This window comes from Apteryx mantelli, chromosome 8 (genome assembly GCF_036417845.1).
Source record: "Apteryx mantelli isolate bAptMan1 chromosome 8, bAptMan1.hap1, whole genome shotgun sequence".
Taxonomy (NCBI): Eukaryota; Metazoa; Chordata; class Aves; order Apterygiformes; family Apterygidae; genus Apteryx; species Apteryx mantelli.
This window is the reverse complement of record NC_089985.1, coordinates 18,391,248-18,410,405: the sequence shown is the minus strand read 5'-3', so window position 1 is coordinate 18,410,405 and position 19,158 is coordinate 18,391,248. Positions and strand designations below refer to the sequence as shown.

The window sequence follows — 19,158 nt, the reverse complement described above, 5'->3', positions numbered from 1 at the left end:
TTCCCCCTCTCCACTGACTTTGTCTCCCAATTCTGAACTCAGACGCCCTTCAAAAAGACTGTTAGGAAGAGTACTTTTAGACACTGCTAATACCACAAACATTAATTTAATTTTTCATAAATAAGAATAGCTGGTTCTTCCTGAGTCTATTTTTACTCTCTTTGGACTTCCAGTTTAGTATTTCTGTAAACCAACTCTAAAGAATTGCATATTTTAACAATATATTACTTAATATATATTACATAATATAGACACTCAGTTTATTTGCAAAAGTATTATATTCATATTTCTCATGAGATTCAGTCACGATAAAGCAGGAAAATGCCCTTCCTCCCCCTATCCCCAGCAGTCAGGCAAAAGATGCAGCAGGATGAGGGAACACAAAGACAGGGATCCAGAGAAGCCACCTCTGCCCATGCCTCTCTCCGGACGCAAATCAAGAGCAACCTGGGCACAGAGGCAAGGAGGAGTCTAAGAGATCAGGACACCACTTCCAGCCCACTCAGTTCTCAGGCCCGGAGGAGTCCACAGTATCTACCTTCCACATTTTCAGTTACACAGAGCAAAACAGCTATGAGGCAGCCAGTCGGCTGCAGGAGACAAGGAGGAGTTTTGCAGGGAAGGCGATAGCCTGGGCAATGTCAAACATCATGAGGTTTTTGCCTTTTTAATAGCACAGTAAGGAAATGGAGCCACATTGCAAAGAGCAACTACTTCTCAGCATCCCGGCAAGCAATGTACAACGCGGTCAGAAGGCCACAGCCAAGAGACAGCAGGATGGGAGACCAACAAACTGAGGGCTAGCGAACATGGAGCTTTGGGACAAGGAGCTTTGAAACTAGCAGCTCAGATTTTCGCTCTCATCCAACATGATTCCTGATGCATCATGAGAGATCTCAACCATAGGATACAAGACCGTTTGTTTCTACCGCTGAACTGAGTTGTTTATGCCAGATACATTTGCCTCACTAATCTTCTAAATAAGGTTGCAGTCTATCACGTAATACTAAGCAGCATGTTCATTTCTACCTTACTTGTGTCGCAAAGCCAATGTGAACATTTGTAATAACTAATAATCCTGCAAACACGTTCCCAGAGGGGTAAATGCACTCATAGGAGGAGCTTCATTGACTTTAGGGAAACTACCCAACCCACTTGAATTGTGATCCAAACATGTATTTTCTTTGTGAAATCAAGACAATTTCTTTAACTGATACTATAATTCTATCAAAGCATTCTGACAGGTCAAACAGGTGATTCAAAGATGCATTCATGATTTATTTTGCTACCAACACCCTTTATGAAAACACACTTCTTTACCAATCATTCAGATTTCATAATTAATTCTTTCTGACCAGTATAATGACTAACCAAATCTTTTTAAATCAAATAAAAAACCCTTTCCCATTAAAACGGTGTATTGAATAACATCACATAAATAATAGTGTGCAACTGAAAGCCAAAATTTTCCATTTAGCTAAAGATTTACAACATACTCTATTAGATCAGGAAGACCTTTGTAGATATCTTCATCATCAACACTTTCTTCTGTAGGGAAGGGCCTATAGAAATAAAAATAGCATAAATTATATTATACTGGTCTAGTCACATAGGGTTTTTTGTTTATTCCTAAAAGGTTAACATTAAGAAACATTAACCTACGTGAAGGGGTGTGTATGCTTCCCTCTTTCTCTGACAAGCAGTATATAAGTATTTATACTTGTATTTATAATTTGATATTTAACATATTAAAAAACCCTACTGAATGGGGTTGTTATAAGTCACCAATAAGGTACATCGTCAGATTTTCAACAGAGAGTATTAAATACTCAATAGTCCTACAGTGAAATATGAATTTTTAGCGCTAGACATACATTACAGGAATGGCTAGGAATTTTTATATTTTAAAAACATCAACCATTCATACATGATGATATGACTACAGAAATAAACCACTCAAAAACTGGAAAATAACAAAATTAAAGCACACAATTTTTCACCTTTTCTCACAGCCCATGACTATAGTTCATGAGGGTTGGGGGGGGGGGGGTATTTGTTTGTTTTAAATGGGAATCTCAAACCTGGCAATTTTGCTGATTTTCAGAAGGGAGACAGAGGAGAAAACCCATTCCCCTCCACACAGATCAGTGTTGCAGCAGCCTGACATACAATCATGTCTCAAAATGATTCCAAGTTCTATAATACTAAACAATTTATTTGTTCACCCTGTGTTGAAATACCAGAAGACCTCACATACTTCAGTAAATATACTAGAGAGAGAAGATGCCCTGCTGAACTCCTTGGAGCTCAAGGTCCACAGCTTTGGTTAGCTGTCTATCAGGGCAACAGTGCTTGCAACCAGTGAAGTGCTTACTGGAGAACACTGGCTGTCAGGACACCCTGTATCTCTTCATTCCCTTCTTCCCTACATTCAGGCATGTTTTCTTAACTAGGTGCAAAACATTTAAGGGGCTCGTAATGGAAACTGCCCAGCCTGTTGGGTGGTCTATGACAACATGCTCCAGCCGAAAAATTCCCTGGATGCCACTATTAATCAGCCTGCAAGTTGGTCAGAGTGCCAAATGAAAGAAGATGGGGGGGAAGGGTTTCTAGAGCACTTGTTTCAGATACACTATTATTCCCAGCTTTTAGAAAAAAGGGCTGGGCTGGGATTTCTACTATAACATCATCTGTCCAAGGCCTCAGCATTTACATGAAATACTGCTTCACAGGCCTGTGGTGAATACTTGGTTTCCTGCATCATCCATTTCCAGATAAACTGGGAGAAAGATTTCTACTTCACTTTTGTCTGATCATCTAACCTCCCGTTAAAAGCTCCATGACTCCCTATACTGCTTCTAACGGTTTTTCCAAGGAGCACTGTGCAAGAAGCAATATTCCCACAAATCTCTAGGACTATAACATACCTTATTCCTGTGCCTATTGCTATAGGAGTGCGAGAAAGTTTTGAGAGTGTTTCTATGACCTGCAGAAAAAGAAGGAAAAAGAAAACATATTTAGTTGTAGAACAGAAGCAATAAAACTCCACTTTTTGCTCTCTAGTGTTCACTTATCAGTAAGACCATTTCACAGACGCCATAGATTGACACAGAGTCTGGCCATGCCAAATACTGAGTGTACTCAACGCCCATGGATTGCCACCCAGGATCCGGTCTTCAGCGCTTTTGATTTGGGGGGAAACAATGGAAGCAGAAATAAAGGAAAGGAAAACCTCTTATTTACAAGTTTTAGCAAAAGTAAGTAACACTTAGAAGCCCAATCATTTAGTAGTTTTAAGCTGGACATCCAATTTTCAATTGCACATGGGTGCAACCATGACCTGATTTTATCTTACAGGCTGCTCCAGAGGTTCTCTCTGTCAGCTGGAAAAACTGGAGATCTTCATTAGCGCTTTTCCAAACACGGGCCAGAAGAGGGAGCCAAATGACAAGTCAGCAGAAAGCCACCTCATCAGGACTCGTTTGCAGGGAGAGGTAATCTCTTAGGCAAACAGGAAAAGCAGCCACGCACCTGAGCCCGTAAGCTTGGTTTATTTTTAGAACATGGCAGCATTCTGGGAGATTTCTTTCTAGGAAAAGATTGTTCAGCAGTGCTCAAGGTGATCCCATAAGAGAAAGAGAACCTTATGGAGGGAAGGGAGGGATACGTGGTCATGGACGTGAACTGTTTCGCTGTCAGCTGCCAGACCGATTTGTACTCTGCCTACCATGCTCTCTGCCACGGATCATTCCTCTCATTTTGACCACTGTCAGGTTGCCAAGCCTGACTTGCTAGAGAAAAAAAAGAGCCAAAATGACAAGCAGCGTTAACTTCCACACTTCTCATGACAAAGTTACTGAACTTCGCAGATGTTAAGAGGTTGGTTCTTACAACTTAAAATCCATATTAAACAGAAGCTAAATTTCCAAAGAAGGTTTGTATTAGTAGCATTAATTTTTAGGTATAGCAATTCAACATTCCTTGAACATTTCTGAACAATCCCTAGAAATAAAATTATTTATTTTTGAAGTTCTAATTACATGACTAACCTGATTATAAAATGCACAACATTAGAAGTACATTTCTCATAAAGGAAGGACAATGATATATTTACAAAGGAAAATGACAAAGTAAAAACCACACAGAATAATCACCAACTAGAGAGCTTAAACTGAAGTTAAAGAGTCTCCAAAACAAATCAGGTTTCATTTGTGGATGAGCAAATTTCAAAATAAAAGAAGCTATACTATTCCTGTGAACAGAACATTTTGGGTTCATCTAAGTTATTGTGAAAAATAATGCCACAATTTTTTTTTATTTTTTATTTTTTTTGCCTCACAGAAGAGGCAAAGAAGAAGAAATATGCTATAAACTTACTCAAAGCCACAGGCAAATTAATTCCTCCATAAATAGAAACACTGCAACACAGACTAAACAAAAATTTTAAATTGTGAATATAGTTAATTGACTAAACAATAAAGTTAATTGATTAATTTCATTAGTCAAAGGTAAAAAAGGGAAAGATTTCTTTAAAGGAGTCTTGTTAATTTGAAACCAGGTGATTTCTGATTTATGCACCAATGCCTCTGCAAACCTGTCAGAACTGCAAGACACATGAAACCAGATACTATGGGAAGTGAACTGAAAATTCAATAGCAGCAGAATGATTTGTCCTGACAGATGGGAAGATATTGATTGGCAAAACCACAAGAAGAGGTTTAATGATTATTGAAAAGGAGGGGCAAGTCCTTTGAACTAAATATCCCTTCCACATTTTAACATGTCTCAGCACATAGAAAAATCTTTTTCAAATTATGCCACCCATGCAAACCCTTTGCCTTATGGGGGATGCTCACTCATCTAGCACGACCAAACCCTGTGGAAGTATAGTTTACTCTTTATAGCTAATTATAGTTGTTTCAAGACAATATAAAAAGATTTGTACAAGAAACCATGAATTTTAGGGAGACAACTCTAGCAAATGGTATTCCCAAATGTCCTGCCAGATTACATGCTGCAGCTGTCAATATGGAAACAAGAGCAAGAGTTAGAAATTAACAGGCAGGAGAGAAACTTTCTCCGGAACTGATGCAAATCCTTCATTTTTAAAAAAAAACATACTGAAAAGGCCAGAGAAGCGTTTACGAGAACATACGTACAAAGACAAGGAGAGAGAAAGGAATTATGACTAGAGAAAACCCAACATGGTGATGATGAGTTGGGTGCACTGGAGCGACTGCACTGAGGACTTGGAAAAGACAACTAGTAATTTTCACTACCCTTGGAACGAAGGGAGAGGGTCCGGCTTTGCATGAAGAGCCAGCTAATGTGCTAGGAAGCCAGCAGGCAGATTTCTATCAAAAGCAGAATATTCAATAATCCAACAGAGAGAAAAACACTTATCACAACAGCTGAGGGTATTTCAGCAGAGACACTATTCCTGAGAAGTACCTGGTAAGTGCGTCAACACTGGCATCGCAAAGGGAGTAAAACAATGGGCAGAAACTGCTATTCTTTTATTTCAGAATGACGTAATTATGAACTGAAGACCCTTAAACACCCCAATATATTTTAGATTAAAATATCTAACAGAAAATAGACATAATTTCTACAAAATTGAATTAGAAGTTTGCCCACTGACTGCTGCCCTTAATGTTAAGAATTCTGAGAAAACGTCAGCAACATTTATAAAAATAAGGACACGTGAAATTACTACTGCTGGTCAGACTTAGCCTAGCTCAACATCACGTTATGTATGTGTAAATTTACTTGCTCCGACATGTAGTGGAGCAAGGAAAGATTCTCCTCTTCTTCCGCAGGAAATTTCCTTTTTTTTGTTGTTGTTGTTCTGACCACTGTAGGAAGAGTTCCTGAATTTCTAGCTCTGTGGCAGCCTGGACTCAGAAAGTATCAGTTAGGTACGGGCTGGCTTGGCAGAAAAAACAAGCAGTGTTTCATTAGAAGCTCATAAAAATAAGTTATCCCCAGTGAAACTTCTGGTTTTCAACAAACTGGCAAAGAGAGACAGACATAGGAGTTTTTCTAAATACCTCAAGTTAGAAGTCTTATACAGCTGGTGTGAGGGAAGCTACATATAATCTAATTCTGAACTCCAGAATTACAGTATACCATAAATATAATGAATGCCCATAACATTCAACTTAATGCTTTTCATGTGCTATTTTTGCCTTGTTCTCTTATTTTCAGAGGAACTTAACTTTCAGTTTAACCCATTTAACGCTAAATGATTGCACAATTCCCTCTGACAGCAAGGATTCAAACACTTCACTCAGTCAGACCCTCCTGTACCTTTGACTGAGGCTAACTGGATCTTAACTCTAAGTCCAAAATTAGCAGTCTTCGAAGCATGACTTTTTTTTTAAATGCTTGCACCAAGTCCAGGACAACAAGGCTTCCAGGGCTGGGACTATTCTGTAACAAACAACTGCACGAAGCGCCATAGCACCTTTGCATGCATACTGCTACCTGAAATAGGAAGTGAGAAATAAATACTGAGTAAATATTACATTTACATTCTAGCTAGCTGTGATAGGTTAAAAAAATTAAAATTCTGAAACATGTAGCGACAACTAAATCCCTTCATCTAGTCAAACTGGGGAAGCACAATAACTCTATGCCTCTCCTACCCTGAACCAGAGATTGGAACTGTTAGCAAGAGACTCGCCGGCACGTGAAAGGGAAACCCCACCTGCATCTCCCTCAACCTAGTTCCTTCACACCAACTCTGGCAGACAGAGGTTAAGCAGCTCTTGAGAAGTCACATCAAAGCCACGCTCGCTTCAAGAAGACAGCAACAAACAAGTTTGTTTTCCAGTATATAACCAGTTTATGCAAAATATGGCATGAAACTCAGGGCTTGGGCCCTGCAAGAGGAAGGGCATGCCGGAGGGCTCCCCGGAGAGGGACCGCGCTCCTCGCCCATGCCTCCAGCCCAGCCGGCCGCAGCCACGCGCTCGCTCCAACCATCTACTTCCTACTTCATGAGTTACTCCAACAGCAGATTTTTTTTGGCTTGGTATTTATTATTGTTTCACTTGACTCACTGCTGTAAATCAGTCTCTCCAGTTTATGTAAGCACTTCCACATCCCTTGCCAAAATACTATTTTGTAATTTCCTGCAACAGCACTCCTGTACATGCTTACAGCAGCCGTACACTAGAGGGACTATTTTACTTCTTTTTACAGCAGTGGAGAGAGTCACTGAGTTTAAGATGTGCTTTATTAAGTATTTGGGGGGGGGCACTTTTAATTTTTATTTTTTTTTTAAAGCAACTTAAAAATCTTACACTTTAAGAGCAGACAAAATAAATTTTTGAAGTACTTCTCCACTTTTGGAAGAACCCAAAATAAACATCTTGCAACTCAATCTCCTCCCAAACAGGCAGCATTTTCTCGCTATAGACAGTTGTTTTCAGGACTAGGCACATACTTATTTCTGATGTCTATCTAAACAGAAACATGAAATTATCAAGAAATGTTGATGGCAACAGTTTCACAAAGTATGCTGATACTGATGAGAAAGAACAGTCACTTGTGCACTAGGTCTTCAAAGCAGTTAAGTTTCCAAATACGCACTTAAATGAGGATAAATTTTTCTAAGACACAGCAAAAGTCACCAAGAATTCATAAGCTTATCAAGTTTTTTTTTCAAAATCTGGGCATCTAGTTTAGTACCAGAGAATTGTGTTCTGTTGAAAACTGAGCTTTACTCCCACCCTCAAAGTGAATTTATTTAGCAGATATGTGTAAACAGAAATAAAGCAGCTATGTTTAATAGTGTTTAACATATTTCCAATATCAGTCCACATGTTGACATGCTACTTTTTGAAACATGCATGTAGGTTTCTTCCCAAACAGGTCTTGTCTTATCTTGGTCAAATTTTGGAAAAAAACATCATTAACTACACAGCAAAAATCAATCCTGGAAATAGTTGGCAAGCTCTAGGGCTATGGTCCGTCTCCATTCCAGTCTTTGGGTTAGAAGAGCAATCTTAAGCACTCTCACTTCCTTTAAGAAAATTTTAGATCTCTGTAACTGCATGTCTGAAATACGCTCCCTATCAACTGACTTTGAAATAGTCTTTTTGGTTGGCTTTCAGTTACACGAAAGTATAGTAGGATACATACAGTATATAAAAATAATACCCATTTTACATGCCCTTGAGAGACATAATACTCTCAAACTAAGGTCTACGAATGGCTGAGTTTGATGTCCAGATAACACTGGCTGAGACAACACCATCTCAGAAGAAAGTACAAAACTGCTATTTGCTTCCTCACAGAGGAAGTTTGCTACTCAGTCAGAAGGATGTTTTTCTGCCCATGCTTGACAAAATCTTAGTATTCTTCACTTTTGTATGCAATATCGGCACAATTACTAACCCCTGCCATTTCAAGGATCAATTCCTTAAAAGGCTAAGTCTAAAGGACATTCAAATTTCCACTGGCAAAAACTGCATTTGCTTATTTAATACAAGATATATTATACAAGAAAAATATTACCCTATAAAATAATTAGGCTTCAAATATTTTAGATTACTAATTAATTTTCAGAGTACACTCAATCTTCTGTGTTTTTTCCTGACATTACTGATTATGACAAGGCAGGCATAACACATTAGGTTTAACGGTAGGAGAATTTCCCCCAAGAATTTTTCAGAGATGTAAATAAAGAAAATTGATAGGTACGGATTCTTAAGCTGCATGCGTGTGTGTGTGTGTGTGTGTGTGTGTATATAATAGATGTATTTATTATACATATGTATATACAAAAATTTTACATATATGCATGTATTTCATACATCTGTCCAGAGCAGGGCGTGTGTGCATGTGCGTACACACACACACAGAGCTCTGGACAGATGTATGAAAGAAAGCTAAAGTAAGTAGAAATCCAGCGTTCTAAGGGAAAACAGAGATACACACATTCCGAATCATTTGCCTTAAACTCCTCCCTGGACAATTTCCAAGTGTCTCATATTCAAGATACTTTTAAGCCAGTACGGCCACTCACGCTCACATGCTGAGTGGCTTTTCACTAAACTGTTTTCACACATACATAGGACTGGAGAGAAAGAAAATAGAGACCAATCTTCCCATTTTGTACATCTCTCACTCAGAGATAACATGAAATTTCTATACCTAATTTCAACTGATTCATAATAAAAAATAAATTTAAAAAAAAAGTAATGGTTATCATTTGCTATTCTGAGGAAAATACCACAGTTGACAGATCCTGGACAGTCCTGGATCAAAACTTTATTCGCTGCAGAAGGTGGGGGAGGATGGATTATTTATCACAATCCATCATTAACTTTTGGATGAAAAGACCTTCAGAAACTATTTTTACATTTGAAACTAACCTACCTGACAGATGTGAAAAAGGACATTTAGCCAGACAGCTCTGGGGTGACTACACAGCTGTTGAGGTAAAGAACACATTAGTCCAAGCAAAGGTTGCCTTTCAGTTATATGGAACATTTTCTCTCCAGCTCCTTTGTTCTGATATTGTAAGTGTTAGTACTCTGTGTTGGTTCAGGTTAGTTTTTAATCAAACCACAAGCATCTGGGGAAGGAGAAAGGATGAGGGCTTTCTGAAAAAAAAGCCCAAATGAAAGAAAACCCATTCAAAAGGGGGGAAAAAAAAAAACAGTAGCCTAAAAGTTTAGTTTCACACAATGGCACCTCTGTCAAGCCCTTATAAAACAAACGGGAAATTTCAAACACCAGCTACACAAATACACCTCTACTAAATACCGCAGTGGCATGCACTGAGGTGTCAAAGTCATACAGACACACACATGTGAAAGGCAACTTACAGTCTTGGCACCCTCACCAACATTTAATTAGAAACACGATCGTCAGCAGACTCCAGCATGTAGAAATATAATACTATGGTTTTGATTACACAAAGCTCCACACATAGCTTAATATTATTTCTCAACTCATTCATACAATGAGATATAAGCTTTAGGTGTAGAGCACTGAGAGCTGCAATACAAAGGAAGACTTTCTTAAACTCATGAATTTACTTTCCACATGGGTAATCACCAGCTGTGGGATGCTGCCCCTTTCCTCACCATCATCTTCAGCTACCCTGATTCTGGAGTCCCTCACGGTCCATATCCATTCTTCCAGTTCCACTAAGCTACACCTCTTCTCTGTCTTCTTCTCCCAGAATACACCTGAGGAATAACCTGTTTTTCTTTCCCCACTCTTTGGGGAAAGAGCGGCTCGCTTGAGCCATGTCTTCACGGATAAGGAAGCAGCAGCAAAGTCTTTCTCCAGACTAAAACAAGCAAACAAAAAAACAAAAAAGAAACCAAGCAAACAAACGAAAACCAAACACATTTCCCTCCCAGCTCCTCAGTCTTGCCTCCCCCTGTTTGTAGATAAGCTAACTACAGAGATGCAAACTACAGGGATTTCGAAGGCCTGGGGAATCAACAACTATAAAAGATGCAAGACTCTCTCCCAAGCCCTGTAAAAAGCAGAGGTGAGGTGGGGAGGCAGGTTGGTATGCAGTAGGCAAGGAGATGGAAAGAAACAGGAGAACATCATCTTAAAAGATACTCCAGAAGATGTAAGAGGACAAACTAATGACCAAAAGGACAGGAAAGAATGCTGCGCATGTTTTCCCCTTTTAGTAAAAACATAATATTTGAAATTAAGATAGAAATATCCCAACTTTGGGGAGAGGGGTGTATTTTACATAGTTACATATGTATTGAGAATACTTACATCTTGTTTCGCTGGTACAGAGGCATTTCATACCCTGTCACAGTATCTCAGAAGAGCTCTAAATTACACCAGGCAACATCTGGTGGCATCTACAGTGTAAGTGTAAAATAATCATAGCATGCTCCTCTAGAACAGTTAAAATAGAAGCATGAATGTAGTATCCAGTAATACCAAAGGGCAGGCTGCATCTCCCACTAACCAAAGCATGCCTCCACCCTTTTAGCTCACTGAACATTTTTAACATTTTATCCCTGTTGTTGGGAGCAATATCCCAGCTCACTTGGGCTCCTGAATCAAAATACTGTAGATTGAACTACCTGATCATGCACCCAGGATTCCTAAACATAAAAAAGAAAAAAAGAATGAAAGAGAGAAGCAAAACTGAGTGCTCTCCAGGCATTCATAAAAAGCAATGTCACTATGAGTAAGTCTTTAATAATCAGTATCCAATTACGGACACAAGCGCATACTCATTACACAAAAGTTGCACTTAAAATCCAGTTTTTGCAATTTTTAGGTCAGTGACAAGTTTACACTTGCTAGCCTAAAAGCACAAAAGCTTCCCTAGACAGTTCTGTTCTTGTAAGGAACTAAGACAAGCCAGATTGCACAAGCGGCCTATTCCTGCCCATCGCTTGGTTCGTTTTGTCCAAAAGGCCAAGATGTTAACCAAAGACAGCTGTGGGGGAGGGCAGCGGCAGCAGTAGCTTCCTTTCAGCAGCTTGTGGTTTTGGTTCTATGAATACCTTCAAGTCCTCACCGTGCCTCGAGGCTTTTCAAGATGTTGCTTAAAAATTATAACCTTACTTCAAGCACTGTTGTAAGATAAAAAGAGCACTTAAACACTGAAGCTAATGGCATGAGCACAGATTATCCTCATAAAAGATGGACAATGAAATAGGATTTTGTCTGTTCTGGTACATTTATTACATTTCATGACTTACATGAAGGGCAAAGAATATAAAAGGATGTCTAGGATGGTTTTGCAAAACCTAGCTGCTATTAATCATTACAGTCCCCTTCGTAACAATCTTTATCAGGATAACCTACGCTTACAAACAGCATTCCCAAATTGCACTCGGCTTTGATAAAGCATTCACTTCCACTGGCTTTGTAAATACTCTCACTGACAATATCACAGTTTTTAACCTTATTTTATAGGGGCCATAATACTAAACATCAAGGACGAAACAGATTTTTCCTGGATATTAAACAGCACATTTTCATATAATTTTAATCTCTTCCTAAATTTAAAGTATCCATTTTAATACCCATAATGACTCTAACAGTGGGATTTTCAAATGCATTCAGAGTTTGAACCATGGATTAAAATTTAATAGGAGTAGACATAAATCAATGCTGTGCATTTTTCAAAATTACATTTCTTTTACCATTGGCCTTTAACAGACTTCAAAAGACCGTATCTCATATCTTTGAGAAGAACAAGCAAATTCTCTAATTTACAAACACATTTTCAGTGTGCTTGATCCCAGATGATCAGTATTAGCATACAAATGTTTTAGAAGGAAACAAGTGCTTTCACATTCATTCCTGATTAGACCTCAGACGAGTACCATTTTAGGCAGCATCCTGGAGTTTGAGTGACCTCTCGTTTCTACAGTCCCACTGTTCTTATTTCACTTTTATCTTTAAACTAATTCCTTGTCAACTTTGATATTAGCAGGAAGGGTATTAAGAGAAGACTGAGCAACAGAGCGCTTCTTCCTCTCCTCTGCTGAAGAGGAAGACCTTTCTCTTCCTGTCTTGAGTGAACCATACCACAGTTCTCCCTTTTTCAAAATTACTTTAACCACTGACTATAAATGGCACTAGAGCATGGCTTTGCTGAAGAGTACCGAGTCAGACTTAAACCATGAACTGAATTTACTCCAGTACACAATCACTGAAGATAAGGAAACTCCAGTGGAGCCAAAGAGCAATTTTCAAAACAATTTATTGCAGTAAACACACTTATATTTTACAACCTCATTCTCTGGTGAAGAAAACAAATTTCCCCCTGCTGCAGCAGATAGGGCAGAGGGGACCTGAGCTGTTCTCTCCAACACAATTGTCCTAAAAGTCTCTCACAGTAACTTGCAAACAGCCCTAGGCTATCTCCAGGGCTTTTTTTTGACTCCCACAGATGCTGAGGACATCTCTCTTCTCAATGAGGAGACACAAGGGATTGGATTTGTCCATAGAAAAAGCATTGTGCCAGCCCTCAATGCTACAAAAAGACACACAGTACGTAGGACAGGATAACTCACTTATACTCTCACCTTTTTTACTCTCCTTTCACATCATCATCTTTCATACAGGGCAATAAAAGATATTGGAGCAGCCACTCTACAGCAAGCAACAGCGGGAACGGCAACGCTGTCAGCTTTCGTCATAGCAAACAACGAGAGGGCTCTGGTTTGCTTTTCTCCCTAATCTTCTGTTCATTTACAGAAAGAGCTTATCAACACTTTCTGTAGTAAGAGAAAACATAAGATGAGGTTTACATTATGTCTGGACCTCATTCTCCCTGAACCGGACCCTTACAATGAAAATTACAAAACGAATGAAACAAACTTGCTCATTTTATTTGCTACTGCTTCATTATTCTCTTGCTTTGTTCCCTTGAGCATGCAGCAGCTTGCAGATTGTAACATTACCTGTGACTGGTTTTCCCTTCGGAAAAAAGAGCAGAGCACTTCCAAAATGCCACTTCCGAACTGCACAACAGAGGGAAAGGTGAATTCCTCACTCTCCTCCCCCCTCCTTTCCCTTTAAATAAAGCATTGCTTGGAATATGCTTGCACATAATAGTGGTAGCTTACAAAATGCAGCGTCTGCACTAGTCTGTATATTACTGACATCATATCTTCCTTAACAGCGACGCTGGGCAACTTACATGGTGTGTGACAAAAAATTAAGTCAGCCAAGCCCAAGGGATCCCACCTTCTAAAAGATCAATTACAAGACAGAAAGACAAGCAAGGGATTTAAGGGTAGTATATTCAAAATTACTTCTTTTTTGAATTTACATTTTTATCTAAAACAGACATCTATTTAGTTCAATGCTTTTCCCCAAGCCAGACATTAACACTGTAAAACACAAAAGTATTTGAATACAAACAAAACAAATACAAAAGGATTTTAAACACAAAAACAATAGGGGAGGATCAAAAACTACTCATCTCTACACCAAGCATAACTTCAGCATTAGAGGCTGTGCCTATGTGATTAAAAATATTTTTAAAATGACATAATACCATCCTTAAAGAAAACAATTAGTGTTTTAGGTCTTACTGACATTCACATATGGAGGGGGTTCATGTAAGCTCTAGTACAACTATCCTACAGCTTTGAGTTTCCAATTGGAAAGGGGGGGAAAGGGGGGGGAAGAAGAAAAAGAAGAGAGAAAAAAGAAGAGAGAAAAAAGAAGAGAGAAAAAAGAAGAGAGAAAAAAGAAGAGAGAAAAAAGAAGAGAGAAAAAAGAAGAGAGAAAAAAGAAGAGAGAAAAAAGAAGAGAGAAAAAAGAAGAGAGAAAAAAGAAGAGAGAAAAAAGAAGAGAGAAAAAAGAAGAGAGAAAAAAGAAGAGAGAAAAAAGAAGAGAGAAAAAAGAAGAGAGAAAAAAGAAAAAAAGAAAAAAAGAAAAAAAGAAAAAAAGAAAAAAAAAGAAGAAAAAAAAAGAAAAAAAATTTTCTTTTCAGATACCTGAGACTTTCTTCAGGTCAGAAAAAGAATCCACAAACTTTACCATAAGCACAAGTTGGGAACAAATGGTTTGAAGTTATATTCCATGTTCAGTAGCAATCTAACTTGAGTCATGCCTGTTCCCTCTATATTTTTTTACATCAAATTTCAAATCCAAAACAAAGATGAATTAAAGTGTATGGCAGTCTGATGAATGCTAAACAAAGTAACTGGAACAGCCTCAGTGGCAAGATTTCAAAGAGGCTGTTAAGTATTAGTGCTTGCAGTTTTACTCCATGCTGATTATAATAGGTTTCTTAAAACTTTTTCCCTTAATATATTTCCCTTTTTATTTTGACAAGCACCAATTTTACTTCTCAGTGATACTTCCAACAGCACAGAAATTCCCTTGCTGCACTCATACCAAAAATAGCAGCTTCAGGGATGAGACTGCATCAAAAACAGCCAAATACAGCAATGTTAAATTGAGGCAGTTGTACGAAAATTAATCCTCAGCAGTGAAATCAGATGGTTTGGAGAGAGGTAACGTTTTGCAAAATAAGAGATCTCAACCAGAGAAAGAAGATATAAGAAAGGAAGTTAAGGAGGGATGGGGGGGCAAGGGAGGAAGAAGAGAAATCTCATTCTAAAAAAATAATGGGTTTGAGATTGGGGACGGGGGGGGGGGGGGGGACGACAAACTAGGAAACAGGAAAACTGAAAACAAACCTGAAAAGCAGAACAGTATAAAATGAGAACAAGGAAATGTCACATTTCCTTCAACACTAATGTGCTTCCAGAAAAAATGCTGCATGTTTTCCACAAAAAGGAACAAAAATACCAGCTTAAAAGCATAGGCCATGACTCTTTTATTAGCTATATTAATGCTGTTAGGTTCTTGTAGCTGAGGTACCTACAGCATAGACAGCACCCAACAAGTTTTATGAAGTATGTGAATCAGGTCTCTGCCTACAATGTATTCATTGCAAAGTACGGACATAAGCATCTGTTCTAAGGTCAGATTTAATTTCTGAAAAGTTCTGTTCAAGAATAACACAGCCACTAAAACCACTCTTACACAATGCTTTTTGGTATCATTTGCACAGTAGACTATGGATAAAAGCTGTAAGAGCTGCAAGAGCTGCATTGCAACAATAGATAATTAGTCATTTATATTGAAGACTAGTTCTCAGCCAAAATTTAATAATCAACATGTAATAGGCAGGATTACTATAGTGTGACTTTAATTTCTCAGTGGGTTTTTGATTTCCGAAGGACTTCGGTTGTCCACTCTATGTGACAACACAGCAGGATACCTTGTGGCATGTATCACATGGCTTTGATCTTCAAAAGCCTATTACAGCTTATTAACATACTAACAGAGCAGGCAAGGAAAAGCACTTCAGATGGGATTCACCGCCTTGCTAGTTCGAAGCTCCTCAGGCCATGAGAAGCTTCACAGAGAGGGGATTTTTCCCCAAGTCTATCAAGTGAACCAACAGCAACCCGTTTAAAGCCATCTGAAGGTTCGCGGCGCACTGTCAAACTGATTCTTTTCTACAGACCAAGCAGCTTTAATACAGCTGCACCAGTCATAATGCTTTCTTGAGAGCGCCGACCTTGCTCTTAACACTACAAACAAATCCATAGTTGGATTCCCCTGCATACGCAGGGCTCCACCCCTAAAAACATGCATCAAAAGAAAAAACAAGGTCCTTCATAGCATACCTACGTGAACAACCACCTTCACTGTGTCAAAACTGAAGGAGTGAAAACCAGGTAAGTGTGGCTCCAACAGAGTAATTAGCTTCTACAGCAATTGAGACATGCATAATCCCAACAGTTGCTGTAAAATGACTATGAGTAAACTGTTTAACATGAATGCAGATAGCAGAACAGGATCTAAGATGATTGGTTAAGTAGCTTCATCTGCTAACTACTATCCATTGAGTATACTTTTTTCCCTATATTAGGGGACTGAAATTGTTTCAAAAAGAATCTCATGATTTAGAATAGAAATCAGCACAACTTCTACACAAGTTTATGTTACTGAAACTTGGCAGAAGCAACATTCTCTCTCAAACGCTTGAGGAAACAGCTGCCTACTCCATACCAGCACCTGGATTCATCTTCACTTCCAGTTTATGAGAAACCACTTTGAAAATGACTTAACATTTTGGATTTCCCCCCCCCCCTCAAATTAATGTAATAAAGTATCTTCCATGTCTGCCAGAAAAACATACCGAGGGGGGAGGGGGGTACACAAAGCAAAACAACTTATGCTGACTAACTTTTCTTCACTCTCCTAAATTGGAGGAGTGTTTTCTCTTAGCTGGGACTAGGAACATCCAGACTGCATTCCCACTTGGCTTATATCGATGCACTCCATTGACTTCAGTGGCAGGAGCTGAAGACCCATCTCCTAGAGCCTAACTGCATCTATGTGGTTAGGCACAGGTGTTCGCATGAAAAAAGAAACCAGTGCATCAGCATCCGCTAAAAAACAGCTTCTATGCAAATACCATATGTTAAACTCTCCCTTTTTTCCCCCAATTTAGCAGAGAATAGAAACTGTTAGCCCTCCACAATGACGCATGTAGACTTGCTGGACCTCCTGCTGCGCAGAGCCAGGAGGAGCTTCAGGAGCGGCGGAGCAGTACAAGGGAGCAGGCCGGCAGCGCACACCTAGCCCCGAGCGCCGCCCGGGCAGCTCCTCCTGGAGGACTCGGCACTAAGAGCTGCACAGAAACGGCAGCCCTCGGCGGCAGAAGCTGCCAGGGCAGAACGCCCTCTCGCCAGCAGGCCGTGACCTTAGGGGCTGACCTGCCAAGCTGGGGCCTTCTCCATGCAAAGGGAAGGCTGAAGGATCTTGAGCCACCACACCAGCCCTGCAGCCAGACTTTAGGCCACCTGATCACAAAAGCTGGCATGTCACCGACTACGTGTCAGGTCTTCCTTTTCCTTTATACGCCTCCTGCACAGCTCGGAGGCTGCCAGCACAACATGCAATCGCTGCTTCTGCAAAAACACGCACAAGCAGAAACGCACCATAAAAAGAGGAGCTTACAGAGAAGACTGCTCTTCCCCTTCTTGCCGGGCAGTCTCTCCTTTTAGCCCAAAGCTGTGTGTCATGAGAAGACTCTTCTGCTATCTGCATGCAGAATTTCCTCTGCAAAGATCTGGATCAGTTTCTGGAGCTCAATTATTCCAAGCTTCTAAAAGTTCCATTATTCAGGTGCTTTTTATTGCCTTATTTTCTATGATACAAGCCTTGTTTTCCTGTATTCATGCCAGTAATAGTTTTCATAGTCCTATTTGTAAGTACTAATTTGATTAGAAGGCTAAACCGTCCTGTTAGATTCACTATTCTCTACTACAGTTTCAAATGAAGAACCAATTACTTGATCTTGGAATTTAAGAAATGCACTCTGAGAAACCCAGGAAAAGTAAATCTGGTCTGACTCCAAATTTCTGACCTTTTGAGAGGTCACAGCAGCACACATAAACGCATCAATTGACACTTGCTACAGATACACTGTACACAGATGGTTCTCTCCTCAACACCCCTCTATTGCATATCAAACTTAAATTCTTTTAATGTCACTTTTTTTTCTTTTTTTCTTTAAAGAATTAGGCGAAAGAAGCACGGTTCTTAAAAAAAAAAAAAAAATCAAAGTAGGCTCGAAGTTAAAACATTTTTTGAAACTTTCCAAATGAATGAAAACATTTTATAGCTTGCAAAGAATCATTTACTTTGCCTTTTATAAGGACAGGAGCGGCAAGGAGCTGTACAGATAGCTATCCCAAAAGCGCGCGCACACGATACATCAGTTCTTTTACTCATTTTTATTCTGAAAGCTTTTGCTCATCTTTTAAATCACAAAACTTGAGCAGAAAGGTTTTTTACATCTTACAGTAGCTTTCAGAAAAGGGTCGCATTAATTCCGTCACAATACTCACAAAAGCAAACTGATAATGGTACCACCAATCTAAAGACGGGGGGAAAAGCCCCCCCCCCCCAAATTAGATGAACTGCTCAAGATTACATAACAAGTTTATGGAAGCACCAGGAATAAAATTCAAGTACCTTTCCCCAATATATTGCCATACCAGTAACACCCTCAATTTTTAACAAGAATTTTATTGCACACTGTTGATGTCAGAAGTGTAAGTTACTTCTTTGCAGCCTCCTCTCAAGGGATTTTTTTTTCCAGATAAGACAGAGGAAATAAAACTTCAGCAGAACATCAGTGCTAAGAATGAATCCTTTCTTCTTTTCACAGGTCTACTGGTGCCAGACCATATAGATCACTGATATTTGTTTATTGTGCTATTCACTTATAAAAATATGCTCTGAAACAGATACGAGAGGAAGGAAACAAATCACACTCGAAAATTCCTTCTTTACATGACCAGAATGGAAAAAGGCACTGCAATATTCAAGTTCTAACACACGTATGAGACAAGACGAAGCTGAACTGCAGATTTTGCCATAGAGCCATAATTCTTCTCTTCCAAGTAGCGGGTCTACTTTTCAGGTAGACAGAAAAATTTGAGGACGTATTTAAATAAGCACAGGAATAACAGGACCAGTCTCCTGGCCAAAACCAAGAGACAAAGAACACTCCAGAAACAAACCTGAAACGCAGAAATAGCAGAGACCCAAGTAGTACCGTAGGGAGAGGGATGTGCGCTGGGCTTCAAAGGGAAGCGATGA

General features: G+C 39.3%; 1 protein-coding gene across 1 annotated transcript in view; it reads right to left on the bottom strand.

The window, feature by feature from the left end:
- The window catches only part of VAV3 (vav guanine nucleotide exchange factor 3), a 180,496-nt gene that overhangs the window by 111,001 nt on the left and 50,337 nt on the right, over positions 1–19,158 (bottom strand). The window contains exons 3-4 of the mRNA XM_067300822.1: positions 2,928–2,986; positions 1,497–1,562 (exon numbers count right to left, since the gene is read on the bottom strand). Coding sequence (XP_067156923.1) covers positions 1,497–1,562; positions 2,928–2,986 — 125 coding nt within the window. The remainder of the gene's footprint in view (positions 1–1,496; positions 1,563–2,927; positions 2,987–19,158) is intronic.